Source organism: Leptosomus discolor, chromosome 4 (genome assembly GCF_034619465.1).
Source record: "Leptosomus discolor isolate bLepDis1 chromosome 4, bLepDis1.hap2, whole genome shotgun sequence".
Taxonomy (NCBI): Eukaryota; Metazoa; Chordata; class Aves; order Leptosomiformes; family Leptosomidae; genus Leptosomus; species Leptosomus discolor.
This window is the reverse complement of record NC_141394.1, coordinates 46,591,091-46,608,083: the sequence shown is the minus strand read 5'-3', so window position 1 is coordinate 46,608,083 and position 16,993 is coordinate 46,591,091. Positions and strand designations below refer to the sequence as shown.

The window sequence follows — 16,993 nt, the reverse complement described above, 5'->3', positions numbered from 1 at the left end:
TGCGGCGGTCGGGCCCCGCGTGGGCTGCGGGACAGAGGCGGGAAGGGGAGAGTGGGCAGCGTGTGCCTGACAGTTGCGTATGCCCTGCAGCGTGTGCGCGCTCTGCAGCGTGCATGTGCACGGTGTGTGCCCGGCGAGCTGCGTGTGCCTACTGGTGTGCGTGTGCGCGTGCGCACGCTCTGTGATGTGTGTGTGCGCACGTGTGTGCACGAGCAGCGTGTGCGCATGCTTGTGGGCTCTCTACAGTGTGCGTGTGCACGTGCGTGCACGGTGTGTGCCCGGCGAGCTGCGTGCGCCTACCGCTGCGCGCGTGCGCGCTCTGCAGTGTGCGTGTGCACGTGTGTGCACCAGCGTGTGCCCCGCAGCGTGTGCGTGCGTGTGCGCGAGCTCTGCAGCGTGTCCACGCGTGTGCACCAGCGTGTGCCCCGCCTACGCGTGCCCAGCGGCGCGTGTGCATGCGTGTGCACATGTGCGCGCGGACGCGTGCCCCGCAGCGCGCGTGAGCTGGAGGGGGGTCCCGGCGGGGGTGACACAGCGGTGACAAAGGCGCGGCGCCGCCCCGCCGCTCTCCCCATTCACAGCGCGCGGTGAACATGGCCGGCTGGCGGGGAGGGCGGGCTTTTTTTTTGTGAATGGAGGCGGTGACGTCGCCCCGCGCCCGCCCGCCGCCGTCCGTCCATTCATGCGGCCCCGGAGCGGCATGAATGGGCGGGGCGGGGCGGGAGGCGGGGGCGCGCGCCGGCCGCCGCCGGGTAGTAAAGGCTCCGCCGCGCGCGCGGGGGTGCGCGAGCGGCACCGGCAGTGGCGCCGGCAGCGGGCGCAGGGCCGGAACCCCCTCCCCGCCGCCGCCTACTCCCCCCTCTACCCCACCCCCTCCCCCCCGCCATGGTGGCCACCGAGGGGCTGCGGGAGATGGAGGGCAGCGCGCTGCGGCGCCTGGTGTGCCGCGACGAGGCGGTGGCCGGCGGTCCCGGGCGGTGCCTGGTGCTGGACTGCCGCCCCTTCCTGGCGCACAGCGCCGGCCACATCCGCGGGGCGCTCAACGTCCGCTGCAACACGATCGTGCGGCGGCGGGCCAAGGGGGCCGTCAGCCTGGAGCAGATCCTGCCGGCCGAGGGCGAGGTGCGGGCGCGGCTGCGGGCCGGGCTCTACGCCGCCGTCGTGGTGTACGACGAGCGCAGCCCGCGCGCCGAGGCCCTGCGCGAGGACAGCACCGTGGCGCTGGTGGTGCGCGCGCTCCGTCGCGACACGGCGCGCGCCGACATCCGCCTCCTGGCAGGTACCGCGGAGGTGGGGGTAAGGGGGGGCGGCTGGCTGTGGTTTTGGGGGGGGTGGGGGGCTGGTAGGACCGCCCGGGGGTTGGGGGGTCCGGCCCCGCCGCTGCCCGTTCCCGCTCGCCCCCCTCCCGGCTATCCCGCCAGGAGGTGGGAGCCGGCGGGGTGGGGGGTGCCGCGTTTTGGGGGGCGCAGCCAGCGAGGCTGTGCGGCGGTGGCCCCGGAGGCGGGGTGCTGGGACAGCCGGCAGCGCGGCCGCCCGCCCCGCGGCGGGGTGGCACGGAAGAAACGCGGTCTGAGACGCCCCGGGACGGGCGAGCGGTGGGGCAGCCCCCGCACCTCTGCCCGGGACCCCCTGGGCTGGGCTGGAGCGCAGACCCCGGGGACAAGGTGCCAACCCAGTGGCAGAAGCCGCTCCGGATGGAAGCGGAGGGTGCGGGCGGGTGTCCCCTCTTTGTTTGAGTTCGTCCCAAGCCCCAAAGCGCAGAGAAGGTATTTGTGACCTGGTGTCACGGCGATGGCCCTTCGCAGTGGGCAGAACCCCCCCGGGAAGTCTCTGTGCTCCTTTCGCGACTCCAGCAGCCATCGGGGCTTTCCCCCCCCGGCGTGCTCTCGGCGTCGGCGGTGTTAAATGAGGTGCCGTGAGCAGTCGGAGCTGCTGGTCCTGAGAATTGCTGTGAGACGATTTAGGGGAGAGGGATGCTCAGCTGGCGTTCCTGGATGAGCTCAGTGGGGTTTTTTCTTTTTTTTTTGTTTACAGCCTGAAAGTTAATTTATTCCTTGGTTTACTTACAGCAGGAGTGAGGATGTGTATGCAGAATAGCAGAGCCATTAAGAGGCTTGATAGATGGAGGAGCTGGCGCTTCTGTTGTACTAGATACAGTAAAACCAGCAGGAGCTGTTCCGGGGATGCGATATGATGCGCTGCTGCGGGAGTGCCGGCACAGCAAGGGCTTGCCTGGGAACATGCTGTCAGGTCCCTCGCCATGAGCCATCTCGTGGTGCTGGCAGCCACGCATGTGGCAGGAAACGCTGCTGTGCTTCAGGGGTGGCCTTTGTCAGCTGAGGGCTTCTGGTGCCCCTGTGGTTCTCATGGGAGGTTGGTTGGGGTTTCCAGTCCTCTAATTTTAAGGAACAGGCTCGTAGAGACAGTCCCAGCACTGCTTCCTCGCTTACCAAAGAGCGATCGAGCTCGCTCTGATTTCGCAAGAGCCATGCTAACCCAGCACCTCGCCTGTCGAAAGACAAATTTATTTGGTACAGGCCGCAGTGGACACCGAGGTCTGTTTTGTGCAGGTCAGACTGCTGCCAGGTTCCCTGTGAAACAGCCAGGCTGGGTGTTGCTTGGCCATGGGCACCCGCACAGCATGGGTCTTGTGCCGGGCAGGGCCTGCACGCCCAGCCAGGAGCTGCACACCACTGGATGGAGCTGCTTGGCTGAATGGGCATTAGGTCTGATGAGATGCGTTGAAGAGAAACACCTCTGACTGTTTGAAAGGGTCACTTTGCTTTTCCAAGGAGGGAACCTGTTTCTGCACGTTATCCCAGGCAGCTTCTCCCTCTCAGGAGGATGGTGCGATGGTCACCAGAGTGGGATGTGGTAGATCCAGGGATTTTAGGATCAGACCTCATGAAGGTGTCTTTAACAGGGGCGCTTGTTTTGGAGTGCTCCTCCAAATCGTACCAGTAGGACTGCAAAGGGATGTCAGGCCCTGGAAACGCAGCCTCTGCAAACTGTCCTGCTTGCAAGGGAGGGACAATGCAAATCCAGTGATGCATATGCATGTTTCTGCTTTAAGGTTCTAGAGCCCTTCCTTGCTAAGGGGGAGGAAACCATAAAGGACACGGAGATGCTGGCAACATTGGTCTCCAGCTGCTGAGGGATTCCTGGGCTGCTTTGCTGGGCACACTTGCATCCACTGGTCTTCCGAACATCCAGCCTTGTTCAGGGCAGTCTCAGAGCTAAGGCTGGATAAGGAAGGTGTGTCCTGCTGTGTGCGCTCTGGCAAGCCCAAATCTGCAGGTGAAGGATCTGCAGTTCAGGGGAGTCTTCAGGAGCTATCCCGGGAGTCGGGGCTTGGTCTAGCTAGATTCCTGTTGTAATGGTAAATGATTTCCACTGATTTGAAGGCTCAAGGTCAGACTCAACAAGGATGTTGGGATTCTTGATTTGATTTGAATGAGAGAAGGAAATCTCACCAGAAGTGTTCATCTGTAGCCAACACTGCAGTTTCCCTGTCATGGGAAGTTGATGGGGTTTGCTCTTGTTTTGCCGGCTGTTAGGAAGATCTGAGGTCACCTTTGCTTATCCCCCTGGCAGCAGGTCAAAAGAGCAAGCTGCCTTTTCACAGGGCCCTCACCTCCAAGTTCAGCTCACACCCATGTCCTTGAGAGACACTGGACACCTCTCTCCGGAGAGTAGCTTTGCTGTGGGGTTAGCTTCACTGTACCTGGCCAGTGCCAGGGCTTCCCTGGTCTGTTGTTTTGGGGTCAGGCTGGGAAAAGTGGGAGACCTACCTGCGCTTTGTGGCAGGTTGCTGTGTCTGGGAAGGCTGGGAACTGAACAGTCTATGGCCTGGGAGTGGTTTTTCCCATTAAAGTTGGAGGATGCTGGTAATAAATCCTCTCTCCATCATTTAGAGGGTAACCTTGGCCTCAGTCTGGGTTTTTGGCTGGCGGCACGTTGGGGTCTACAGCCTTGACTGGAGACTTTGGGCAGCCCTGAGCATTGCAGAGCTTTTGGACCTCTGGCTCCAGGGGAGTGGGGGGTCCTCAAGGATTCCCCTGCCTCGCTACCAGGAGCCTGGTTGCTTATCCTGGGGCAGGAGACCACTCTCCATCGCTGTAGCATCATCTCGTGATGAAGGGCACGGTGGGATACTGGCTATGCTGTGCTGTGGGGCTGTGAATGTAGCGAATGTAGCCTGGGATAACTCTTTGTGCCTGTCTTCTTGCAGGGGGCTATGAGCGTTTCTCTTCGGAATACCCTGAATTCTGTGCAAAAACCAAGTCCCTGAGCAATGTGTCACCCCCCACCAGTGCTGAGCCCCTGGATTTGGGCTGCAGTTCCTGTGGGACCCCTCTTCATGACCAGGTATGTCTAGAAGCCCCGTGCTCAGCTATTTTGACCACTCCTTCCAGGATTGAAGCCTGGTCCTGCTGGAGTCTCTCTGCTCTCCCTCAGCTGGGTCCTGCAGAGCTGGAGCCCTGCTCCCTCTCCTGTCATGGGAGAGCATGGCGGTCCTCCTGATCCTGAGGTGCTTGTGCTCCCTGGGAAGTGGACAAGTCCAAATCCAGTTAACCACACCTGCCTGTTTCTGAACAGGAGGAAGAGGGGGAGGGCTGAAATGGGTTTAACAGCTCGGAAAGGCAGCCTCCTTTTGAGGGCTCTGGGTCAGGTGCCAGGTTCCTGCGCTGCTTGGAGTCTCTAAGCCATCTGGATCTGTGTCCTGCCCACTTCTGTCCCCTGGTCACCCCCATATTGGTTGTTTTTCTCTGTAAACAGGGCGGCCCTGTGGAAATCCTTCCTTTTCTCTACCTTGGCAGCGCCTACCATGCTGCCCGGCGGGACATGCTTGATGCACTGGGCATCACAGCCCTGCTGAACGTCTCCTCAGACTGCCCCAACCACTTCGAGGGGCACTACCAGTACAAGTGTATCCCCGTGGAGGATAACCACAAAGCTGACATCAGCTCCTGGTTCATGGAGGCAATCGAGTACATCGGTGAGTGCCTGTGCAGAGGAGCTGTGTCTGTGTGTGTTTCGCCGGAGGTTCCTGCCTCAAAGATGTGGAGCCTTTGGCTCGGAGGGGACTGGGGTTCAGCAGGGTCCAGGCCATTTGTTGCACTGGTGGGAGGGAGGTCAGCCACCATCTGCAGGTTTGGCGTGGGGTTTGGCTGTTGGAAGGGTGTTGGTCTCACATCTCGTCCCCTGTTGCCCTCCAGACTCGGTGAAGGAGTGTTGTGGCCGGGTCCTAGTCCACTGCCAGGCTGGTATCTCCCGCTCAGCCACCATCTGCTTGGCTTACCTGATGATGAAGAAGCGTGTCAAGCTGGAGGAGGCCTTTGAGTTCGTCAAGCAGCGCCGGAGCATCATCTCCCCTAACTTCAGCTTCATGGGGCAGCTGCTGCAGTTTGAGTCGCAGGTGTTGGCCACCTCATGTGCAGTGGAAGCTGTCAGCCCCTCGGGGACACTGCGGGAGCGGGGCAAGGCCACCTCCACCCCCACCTCCCAGTTTGTCTTCAGCTTCCCAGTCTCTGTCGGTGTCCACGCCACCCCCAGCAGCCTCCCATACCTCCACAGCCCCATCACCACGTCGCCCAGCTGTTAGCTCAGGAGCTGAGGCCAGCCAGGCAGATAGTGCCAGGCATGGAGGGGGCAGGGGGGCATGGAGCCCCGTGATGTTAAGCAATAGTGCCGGACACTGCCATTTACCCTGGACTCAATGTAGGGAAATTTCTTACCTCATCTTGGTTTTTTTGCTTTTTAATTTTATGTTTTGAAAGCACGGAAGTTGTAAAAGCCACAAACCCTGACATTGTCCAGGCTCTTTGGGGGAGGGAAAAATAGCATACTGGGTTTCCTCAAGTGCCTGGTCTTCATCTCTTTCCATCCCTGTTTTGTCTTGGTTTTTTGTTTTTGTTTTTTTTTTTTTCTTTTTTTTTAAAAATACACCTCCCCTTCTCCCTGTATTTCTGCCCCTAGCTCATCTGGGTTGAAAAGGGAGCGTACCTTCTTTTTATTGTGCAGCAGTCTTCCCCCTTGCATGAACTGACACGGGGGGGGCGTGGTGGGTGCTGCTTACCTGAGCCAGGTACACTGGATGACAAGCAGAGCTGCAGGCAGGGCCCTGGGGCAAGCGGGAGTGGTGGTGGCGGCATGGGGCTGCCTGCAGTCAGCCTCGGCCCTGCCCACACGTGGGGAGGCAACGCAGGAGCTCTTGGTCCAGGCTTAGAAAATGCCTCATCTTTGGTGGTGAGATGCTGGCACAGGTTGCCCAAAGCAGCTGTGGCTGCCCCCTCCCCGGCGGTGGGCAAGGCCAGGTTGGATGGGGCTTGGAGCGACCTGGTCTAGCAGAAGGTGTCCCTGCCCATGGCAGGGGGCTGGAACTAGGTGATCTTTAAGGTCCCCTCCAACCCAAACCAGTTTATCATTCAACCCCCCTGGAGCCTTATTTACCACCCTGCCTCCCCCCTTCCCCCAGTCCAATGCAACACACAAGATGCCTGTGTAGGTGATGTATATATGTATGGTTTTGTTCCCTTTTTTTTTTAGAAATTAATTTTTATTTATTGCCTGAGGGAGGGAGAAAACAAATTGTTTGGAGAAAATAAAAATAAAACTGTTTTCAACAGTTGTGGCTGGTGCAGATTTGTCCTAAGACCAAGACAGAACAGCAGTTTGTGCAAACACTCAGCTTTCACAGAGCAACTGTTAAAAATGTATTTATTGAATTTTAAACTATTACAAGTATTGCAGATCAGACATTTAGCCAAGCACATTTATAGATCAAACTCAGTTGTTACAGAGATGTTACTTAAAGTCCACCATGTAGGTAGGCTGAGAACCTGCCCATCGTCATCTTAGAGAGAGTAAAGGAGGAAATAAATAAATGATATCCCAGCTCCAGGTAACTGGCAACCAAGAGAGGAAACGTACAGGGCTAGTTATGAAAACGAGTTATACAAAAAAGGTCTAAAGACTCAGCTCCCAGGTACAGCGCCATTTGGGTTGGCAGAGAAAGCAATTAGGAATGAAGATACACAAGCTTATGGGACTGTGGCACAGAAAATTCCCCATTTCAATTTCCAAAGCTGAAGCAAGTTCTGCAGATGTTAAGAAAGTGTCAAAAGTACCTTGTAATACAGAGACTCTAATCAAACTACATTAGTAATTAATGGAACACTAAACTTGCCACCAACAGGTCAGTAAGGCAGAAATAGATATATCAAAACCAGTCAGATAATACGACCCAATGGGCATATATGTTAATGTAATGGGAAATGCATCTGTTTCTCACATTCCCTACTGATTCACAGGCTCACTCACCTTGCTTCAGAAGTTTTAACACGCTTATGCTGTCCCCTGATCCACTTGGTTTCCTATCTACTATGTGTTCAGAGAGGCGGAACACTGCCACTCCATCTCCGTGTGCACATCCTGCCTGTCTCTGAAAGATCAGGAGAGCGTGCTCTGGCCTGTGCCAAAGCCACCACCTCTGATCATCGATGGATTCAAGTCTTCGGAGGTTCACAAGCCACTCGCTACCTGTGGCTAGAACTGAATCTGTACTTGCCCGTGTCTTCCCCAGCAGGGCAGCAGCATGGCTTAAAATGGCTGAAGCATGCATTAGATGCCTCTCCTTTTAGGTTTCTGAGCTGGAATTTCTGTGGCAAAGCAGCATGGGAAGGGGGAAATCCCATTAAAAAGAAATTCACACATTTCCTGACCTTCAGCTGCTGAGAATGATGAGCAATGTTCAAACTAATGTGTTCTGTGGTTGGACCCTTCCTTTTACCCATCTTTTGAAAAATTCTGTTCTGGGTAACTTCCGCTAACAGTCCCATGTGGAAATTCTAGGTAGTGCATGTACTTTGCTGGAGCTCCGACTTCACTGCAGGGATTCAGGAGTCTTTCGGGATTTGCCACTGTCTAAGTAGTTCCTGCAGGCCATACAGTGGCGTGATATGTTAGCCTCCCTCAGCACTTCACATGTTCATGGGGAGCAGACATCTCCTCTAACCTGCAACGAACAGTAAGATCAGCTGGTTTCCAGAGCCAAGGAAGTGCCCTTCTCCAGAAGGCACCCCGCCTCATGTACCACATGCCTTTTCTGCATCTGCTGCCCAAGAAAGCCAGTGGTGCAGAACACTTTGGGGGCCTGCCTTTTTGCTTCAGTGTAGAATTTTGTTTTGGGGTATTCCTGTTATCAACAAGCAAAGTATAACAGTTTGCAGGCAAAATAAATTCCAGCTGCATAACGCAGTGGGATGCAATCGCATCACGTGCAAACATTAAAAACAGAGGTCAGAAAAATACATTGCTCATTCCTTGGACTACAGACCAATAGCGACTGCAAAACGGTGGAACTAGTACAAGAGGTTTGTAACAGTCTCTGTGGAGCTGGGATCAAAACAGATTGGCAGATAAAAATAAGAATGAGAAAATAAAATACACCTTATTAAGGTACTGTACTTTCTGCTTTTAATCCTAACAGAAGTTTTGTTGACAGCATTCAGACTGCAATGTCACTCTGCACCAGGTACCTAATTCATCTGTCCCATGGAAACAATTCCAGCAACGGGGAGCAGAACCGTCCCTTCTTTGCTACGTGGTGAAGTTTCTTTCTGTTTTGCCTGTTAAGGTCCTGTCGCAAACTGGACAGGTGTTTCAAAATGCTGCCTCAAAGAGCCACGGCAAAAAAAAAAAAATCAACAGGCCTGAAAGACAACTGTCCCTTTCCCCAGCAGACACCATGTTCTGTCCCAATGGGAACAGCTCTTTCTGGAGCCAGCGAGAGGTGCCCAGGCTCCCAAGCCTACGAGATGGCTTAGCCCAGCGTGTTCTTGCATCCTCAGCTCCTCCTGTGCCTCCATTGGTGACGCAATGCTGCAAATGGGCATCCCATTGTCAGGGGACTGCCCTTCTCAGGAAGTTTAAAAACTTCTTTGTTTCTCAGGAGGCAGCAGCTACCTGGTTACGGGGATGTGCCATTTTTAAGGTCCCATTAGGAGGGCATCACGTTAACTCCCTCAGCTAAAGCAGCAGCATCCGTACCGTGACAACCTGCCAAATGCAGCTCTGCCACCAAAACCACGACCAGCTTTTCCACAGGTAACTTCCATATCGATGGGCAGATCCTCACTTTGTTTTAAACTGTAAGGGGAGCTACAACAACAGATGCCAGGAGAGGCAGACGCTACTCCTGCACAGGTTTCTATGACGCACAGACACATCATCAGGCCTGGGTACTCCTCTGTGTCTGGCCACAAACGGATATGAGATCACGCCATTACGAGACAAAAACCACTGCAAAATTACTTCCTCACACAGCACCTTTACTCTGCACAGAACATCAGATACGTTAACACTGGCAGTTCAAAGATACTGGACAGTATTTTTATCCTCTAGGAGTTCAAGGCTGCAGAAGAAATCCGGACCAGCCATTAGTTCAATCAGCACACAGGAAACAAGCAGCAAGAACAGAATCTGGTGTGGGCTTGGTGGGGTTTTTGTTTTTAGATTTGTTCTTGGTTTTGAAAGATGTAAAGCTTTTAACTTCCACACCCACATTAACCGTTTTGCTCACCTAAGCAGCACAACTGTTTTACCATTTAAAACTATGTCTAACTGGGGATGGTGAGCAACACTCACTCTCAACACTATCTGAAAGCCTAGTGTAGGTAGGCACATCCCCCACTCCATTATTAACTAAGTTAAAAACAAACCCCAAACTTAAATGATGAATACAAAGCTTCAAAGCTTAGTGGTGATCTTTGCAATCCTAACACTATTAAACAAGTAGCCAAAATACAAGCACCCAATTTTTATCAATGAAATCTGATTAAAAGGACAACTAGGCTAGAGCCTGGCTTGGACTTCAAAGCTACATATTTCATCAGGTCACAAAATGAAGCGAGAACCATATATCCATCACCAGCTCAAGAAAAACAAACCCCAAAGTTCAGGATTTGTTGGAGTATTGCTATTCCTAAGGTTTTCTTTAGAGATATTACAAACAGATGATGTGCAGGTAGCCAGACTGCATCAAATGACTGATTTCACAGCTAGTGAAATTCCTCTGTGAAGGATAACTTGCTTCAACGTTAATGTCTTAACATTAAAAATGAAAATTTTGTGCCTTAACAATGAAAGTGAAAAGCTCTTCAAGTTTGTTTGTTTTATCCAAACGTGTCAGCAAAATCCCACTTGTGGGGAGCACATATATTTTCATAAACTAAAAGCGCGCTATTCTGTCATTCCCTTGCTCTAAGGGGGATAAAACCTGAATGCATGAACTGGATCATCAGCTACGAAATAGTGCTGGTTGACAGGGAAATGTAGAGTGTGTTGTGTTCAAAGGAACACTGTTTTTCTCTCCAGTCGTTACATGCTCAACACTGAAGCACATCTCCTGGTATTGGTTGTTAAGAAAAAAAAATTAACACGGGTCGATTTTCAACCTTCTCTGAAGCTGTAAAAACAACACAAAAAAGAAAACAGTTTCTGCTTTTGTTAAATGCGTATCCTCCATGAGGGGGACTTCTGAAATTGCTTGATGCTGTGCTATGCAATGCTTAAAAATAATTTTCTCCTACCCAGTGAAATAAACCTGGAAACTTGCAGGAAGGGGATTAGAGTGAATAAATCCTAGCTTTGTTCTCTGGTATACCTGCAAACAAATCTACTTGCCAACCGATGTTTTAAAAGTTCATTCTCATCGAAATGTAAAATCGATATTTAAAAAAATTATTATTTTTGTAAATCCCTTAAGCTCTTCAACTGTGATGTCACACACAAAGATATGACGTGAAACTGCTATAATACACTCTCCCTTACCAGTTTGAAACCCATTTACTGGGTCTTATATTACAGAGGGACATGAACCAGATATGCCCTCGTGTATGCAATCTTCTGACTTTTCACCTGCTATCTTCCAGCAAAACCATACGCCACTGTAACTGGAGAACATTTCACAAACTGCACGCACTTAATAGGAGCCTTTAAAACGTTCTCGTAGAGATGCCTGCAGAGGGCATTGACCTGCTTTATGAAGTTCTTCCAAGCACAAGAGCTGATTTTACCCTTGCAAACACTTCCTAGGGCTTCCCCCAGAAAACTCAAAGCAGCGAACCAAACAATTTTTTTCCACTCTAAAGTTACACTCACTCATATTATCATTTGCTCGGAGGTATGCAAAAAACCTCCTATATCGAAGAACTGGACCTAGCCCCTTCTCAGATGAAATTCATATTGCATTGTTAATGATTTTAGTCAAATCGACTTTGTGCAAAATATCTTTAAGAAGGTTCTGGCTCAACTTCAGAATACAAAAGGAAAATAAATAGTTGACTAGGATCTCTTGGGAAAAAAAAAAAAGAATGGTGTATGCTGAAAATTATGGGCTTAATGCAATTTATCTGCAAAAAGAATAGCTAGAATAGTAGTGTCTGAAATTTTAACATGTGAGATGGTACTGATAAAGATTTCTGTTTGCACGATAATGTTCCCAAAGTCTAGATCAAAACATTATTTTACACATGGTAACTGCAGAGACTAGGAGCCTGAGATATGTTGTTAAAAGGCAGTCCCGTGTAAACTTTCCTCAAAAAGGAACAGTAGCAGTTGAGTATGCAAGAGTTACTCATATCGTATTCATCAAGTCAGCAATGCTTTATAGAAGACATACAGCTTATTTCCAGGTTGTTAAGGATTTTATGAGAGACTGATTTTCTGAAACATGTATCCATTCAGTCCAAGATTGAAGTCTCATCCTTCTTCACTGCTCTGTAGCTACTAGGTCTTTTGCTCTGCTGCTGTTGCTGTCTGTGAGGGAGCTTCTGGTTTCACAATCTGGTATGTAATGAGATATTCTGGGTATGCCTGAAAGTTAAGTCAAGAAAAAAAACAAACATTACTTTATGCAAGGGTATGCTCTGCAAGTTCACACTTTGGATTTCACTGAACAGTGATCAGGAAGGACAGTGCAAGAATCAGCTCTATGTTTGCAGAGTGCAAAAGCAAAAGCAGATTTCAAACCCAGCCAGCACTAAGTGGGAACTGCTCGATGTAGTTAACACATTAGTAGAAAAGAAGGTGTTTCTTCCATGCAGACACTGCCAGAAAACGTGTCTGCAACAGAAATTCACAATCAGAATTAACTCTCCTTGTTAGCTAATCCTACAGATCTGGTAGGATTACAGTACCTGTAAATTATTCCAAAATCTCAGATGACAAATATAGTCTGACCCTAAAACACTCACTGACTTGCCACATGACCTGCAAATGCCTTCAGTGGCAGTGAAACACTTGGCACACCCAAAGCATGTAACCCAGGTGTCTGTCCAGCATTTTCTCACGACGGCTGGTAGGAGGTTCAGTTCCAGAACAAACCTAAAGCTGCTGCAGGGCAGGGCCCCATTCACAGAAACCTAGACAGATAAGAGGAGATTGGGCCAACAGAAGCCTCATGAAATCGAAATCCAGCAAAGGCAAATGCACCTGGGATGAACTAATTCCTTGTAACACTGCAGGATGGGAAGCAGCTCTGCTGAAAGGTGCTGGGGGCCGTTGGGTGACAGAAGCTAAAGCAGAATCAACGTGTCCCAGCAGCAATACAGGCTACCAGCACCCTGTGGTACATCAACAGCAGCGTAGCCAGTCCACTGAGTGTAGCGATGACTGCTGTTTATTCAGTACTCACTAGACGACATCTAGACAACTGCACACAACTTTTGGGCCCTCCAACACAAGAAAGATGGCAACAAGCTGGAGCCAAGTTCAGTGAAGGACCAGTAAGACAGTCAGGGGCAGAGAGCCCAGGATAAACAAGAAGAGGCTGAGGGAGATGGGCTTGTTTAGTTGAGAAAAGGGATGGCTTTATGGGACCTCGTAACAATCTTCCATCACATATGGATCACTGAGAAAACAAACCCAGACTCTTTCCTAAGCTGAGCAGCAGGAGAATGACATTAATAAAACAAGGGAGGTTCCTGTTGGATATGAAGAACGTATTTTTTTTGCTCTGAGGATACAAAGGAACAAGCTGCTGAGAGAGGCTGTGAAACACCATTCTCCAAGGCTTTTAAGACCTGCCTGGTCAAAGAAAGCCCTCAGCAATCTGGTCTGAAATCAGCATGTACAAGAGGCTGGCTGAGGTGACGTCCCCAAGGTTCCTTCCAACCTGAACTCATTATATAATCTTGCAGCCACCTAAAGCAAACCACTTTTCTGGAGTAACGGTCAGGCTGAGTTACTCAGATTAAAAATCACCTCCTGAAGACTGTTGTGCTACTTCAGCTGCCATTTAAGAGCAGTCTCTAGCAAACAGGGACACTGTCGCTGTTGGGAATCTACAGGTAAAAAGCCCAGAATCCGCCTTATCTACAAAAGCCCCAGAAATGCACGTGTTCTTGTTAACGCAGTAATGCCAGTTAAATGCAATGGGAGAAACAGCACCTCCTGAGAGAAACTACAACTCTTAACAGACTCTAGCAGTGCTGCACAGGGGGAACCAGGCAATTCTGCACAGTGTAAATCAGACCACCTTAGTGAAAAGCAGAGCATTTGCTGGCTTGATACAGTTCATTGTTTATTTCCACATTTAAACAAAAAAAATCTCATCAACCAGGTTATCACAGCACACTTGGTATGGAAACCAGTCACATCCCCTTCTCTATCTGCCCTTTCATAAATTCAGTCCTTGCTAACCCCTACATACCTGTTCTCCTCTATAGATAACATATTCAGCATATGCAAGTCCATTCACGCTTGGCCTGCCAATAACAGAATGGTGCCCTGGAGGGGCGTGAGCCATTTTCATTGTGCTGAACTGAAGGAAGGATTTTCCAAGGGTCACTCTACAGAAGAGCATTTGTCTAAAAGGAAAAAAAAAGAAAACATTGTTTTAAAATATCTTACTGGGAGTTATATGCTTCCAGAATGATTTCAGATTTTTGAGTTTATTTTGTTACAATTAATCTCTCAGGGCTTTTTCGAGAAACACTTTTAGAAACCAGTTCTAAGGCTGCATAAAACCTGTCACATGCAGACAAAAAAAAAAAAAAAGTCTTTCTTGACATGCAGAAAGCAAAACACACACTTTGTTTAGCCCTCATAGAGGCCTGTTCTAGTTCATTTCATATAAAGCGGTCGAAAGAAGCTGAACTCTCTCTATGTTCCTACCAGCAGGGTATTGACAGGTGTCAAAGTGCAAAAAGCACATTGATCTACTCCAGTGCAAAACAAAGCTGTGATTAAGTCCTGTTCACTACCTCCAAAATTATCTGATCCACAGTATAACGCTACACTGCTGTTTTGCTGTTTGCACTGCAGTTTTGTTCTGAGAGTGCCTGGAGTTTAATTGCTATTTCCCCAACTCTTCACTTTCAAATTTGCTGTTTCAAGTCTCTTCCCTGAGCCACAAGTCACTTTGATTTATACTCACTGTATGCTTAAACGTAATTTTTGACCTTTCTGTGGGACTCGCTGCATTTATATCCTTTTTGTTCATCCTTGACAAATGGAAAACTGTGGTTTTCCTGCCATGACCAAGCTCAAGTGGCTACTGTTTCCCTGCAACTCGTCCTGTGCCAGGATCGCAAAAACCAGGACAGCCAGAATTATGTATAGGGAACTCTGCTGGACTCATACCTGTGGCAGATATAACAGGACCTGTCTTTGTGTGTGGGACAGCCTGTTCCTCCTCCTATCCCATACACATATTGGTTGCTTTTTGAGGAGTTCTCGGCAAAGTAAATTCCAGCTCCGAACATTCCTCCAATGTACGCATGCCTTTCATCAAATCCTTTGTGAATGATAGCATTAATAAATGGAGACCCTAGAACAGAATGGCACAAAACAATGTGTTATCATATATACTTGTTAAGGTCTATAGTAATACAGGACTCTATGTCAAGATGAGCTTGTCTACTTCAAACAGATCATTAAATACCAGAAAGCATGCTCAGTCAGCTGGAAGGGGGCGATACCCAGCAGGATGCAGTGATGTGTGGGATTTCTCATTATATATCAAGATCCCACGTGTGACTCATATTTCTTACTCATTTCACAGATCTCATTAAATGGCTTTTCCCCCCCACTCACATTTCAGTGCAATTTATCTTGTCAATGCACACCTTCTCCAGCAGTCCGTACTGGTTAAGATGGGGCAAGTTGTCAAGACAATCATACCCTAAACCAATTTCCTATGCAGGATCATAGAAGGATCTAGGGCAGAAGGACCCTCAGGCAACTGTCATTTGTAGGCACTTCTGGATGCCTCTAGAGAACATCTTGCTGAAACTTATGGTTGGTTTTGATTCCTTTCCCTGATGGTTGCCTGAAGCACCAGGGTAACACGCTTTTACTGTGTGCTGCTCCCCTCTTTTAGAAGATACCCTGTCTTTCTCACAGCAATGTAACAACCTCCCAGCAGCAGCTTTACTGGAAATGACTAAGATATGGTTTAGCAACCCCTTTTTTTTTTCTGTTAAAAAAATAAAAAGTATTTTTTTATCTAATGTAGCTTTTCAGCCTGCAATAACCACACAGACTAACTCCACCAGCCCCACACCCCTGCATTTCTAGCGTAGAAATACAATCACTGACAGGATGGTGACACAGCAACATTAACATTGCCTGTGGGTTCTTGTAAGCTTTTTTTGGTTGTTCTTAAATACCGGTACATACAAATAGAGACCACTTCCTTACCATGAAACAACATGCGTTCATTGTGATGGTTATGATTCTCCTCTGAGACCTCCTTCTGTCTGTGACAGAATCTCTCCCGCAATTTCTTGTTCACGACCTTTTGAATCTGCAGTGGTACAACAGGTCCAACCATACTTGAATTGGAATTGAATTGTAATATAGTTTCACAGAGTTTGCATAAATTCAACAGGGAAACTAAGACACATGAATGGTACAAAGAAACCCCATGGCTGTTCTGCACACAAGACTGAAGTCTTTCAAACAAGCTGGTAGCATACACTTACAGATGGTTAAAACTACTGTGAAGTTGCAGCCTAAGCTCTCAGGTTTAAGGAAGAGTTTCAGGCTTCTTCCCTCAGAGCTTGCAATACCACCAAGAACTACAAACTGTCTGGAACTCCTTCCTCCTCTCTGCTTTGACCTCTGTTGAACAATCTGGGCTAGGTTTTTGAAGCTTGCTATCTGGTTTAGGTTGAATTCTTATGAAAAGAAACAACTTCTGAGGAAAGAAATCAGGAGATGTGCTGTTTAATCTATCTTGAGATATTGTTCCAGGAACATGCTCTTATACCACAGTGGTTTCTGTAAAGGACTTCACCTTTGGTTGGGAGTAGGATGGAAGCAAAGTTTCCTTCAGGGCTTACGATCTATTGGGCCAATTTGCAAAGTCTCTGCACAGGCTCACTTCTCAAATAGATATGCAGCAGGGTGTTGCTAGAGCTCAGGAACTGAGTTCTGTTCCAATTTCCTCCTCCCAAAAAAAAAGGAACCAGAACGTGTACTTTCCCTCAGAAAGACAACACTCCATTTTCTTATATGCCAGGGCTTGTAAAAGCTTTTTTTCTAGTTGGCAGGGGCAAAGAAGAAGGTGTCAAGATCCAAAGTGGCACAGGGAGATAGAAACTTCTAGTAAAAAGTCATGCTCATCCTTTCCTCCTCCCCAAAAATCTCCTTTAAAAGGGCAAAAGACTACACTAAGAAAAAAAATCTGTGCTGCAAAGTCACAGAAGTTACAGATCTCAAATCAAATTGGGCTGTGAAACCTAAGCTAGGCTCTTCACCACTCCTGTTTTCAATATCAGTTCTTCAGACTCCTTTAAGAGCACAAGTGGATACTTCTCCCTCATTCCATGTGCAGAGCACACGATCAGCCCAATTTTAGCATTTAGCACTTGCTTTAACCCTGCTCCTGGATATTATTCCAATGAAGAGCTTTAAATATAAAAGGGTGATCCATTAAACCAATTCTGCCTGCTTGCGTAAGTACCAACTTATTTCACTACACAGA

At 49.2% G+C, this 16,993-nt stretch overlaps 2 protein-coding genes across 3 annotated transcripts in view; one reads left to right on the top strand and one right to left on the bottom strand.

Annotated features, from left to right (window-relative positions):
* Positions 1-885: 885 nt before the first annotated feature.
* On the top strand, positions 886-5,605 carry DUSP4 (dual specificity phosphatase 4). Of its 2 annotated transcripts, none has more exons than XM_086464272.1 (4): positions 886-1,279; positions 4,232-4,368; positions 4,780-4,999; positions 5,220-5,605. In XM_086464272.1, exons 1-4 carry the CDS (start codon positions 886-888, stop codon positions 5,603-5,605), a joined length of 1,137 nt encoding a protein of 378 aa, XP_086320398.1. The 2 variants fall into 2 exon arrangements, with proteins under 2 accessions (XP_086320398.1, XP_086320397.1); XM_086464271.1 differs by having other exon boundaries at positions 913-1,408.
* Positions 5,606-10,746: 5,141 nt separating this feature from the next.
* Positions 10,747-16,993, bottom strand: part of TNKS (tankyrase) — a 144,041-nt gene continuing 137,794 nt past the window's right edge. The window contains exons 24-27 of the mRNA XM_086464640.1: positions 15,706-15,811; positions 14,647-14,833; positions 13,715-13,871; positions 10,747-11,877 (exon numbers count right to left, since the gene is read on the bottom strand). Of these exons, the coding sequence (XP_086320766.1) occupies positions 11,791-11,877; positions 13,715-13,871; positions 14,647-14,833; positions 15,706-15,811 (537 nt within the window). The 3' untranslated portion in view covers positions 10,747-11,790. The remainder of the gene's footprint in view (positions 11,878-13,714; positions 13,872-14,646; positions 14,834-15,705; positions 15,812-16,993) is intronic.

Coding starts and splice junctions, on each gene's coding strand:
- DUSP4 (XM_086464271.1), top strand. CDS start 913: ATGGAGGGCAGCGCGCTGCGGCGCCTGGTGTGCCGCGACGAGGCGGTG. Junction 1,409..4,231: donor TCCCGCTCGCCCCCCTCCCG/GCTATCCCGCCA, acceptor GTCTTCTTGCAG/GGGGCTATGAGCGTTTCTCT. Junction 5,000..5,219: donor GGAGGCAATCGAGTACATCG/GTGAGTGCCTGT, acceptor GTTGCCCTCCAG/ACTCGGTGAAGGAGTGTTGT.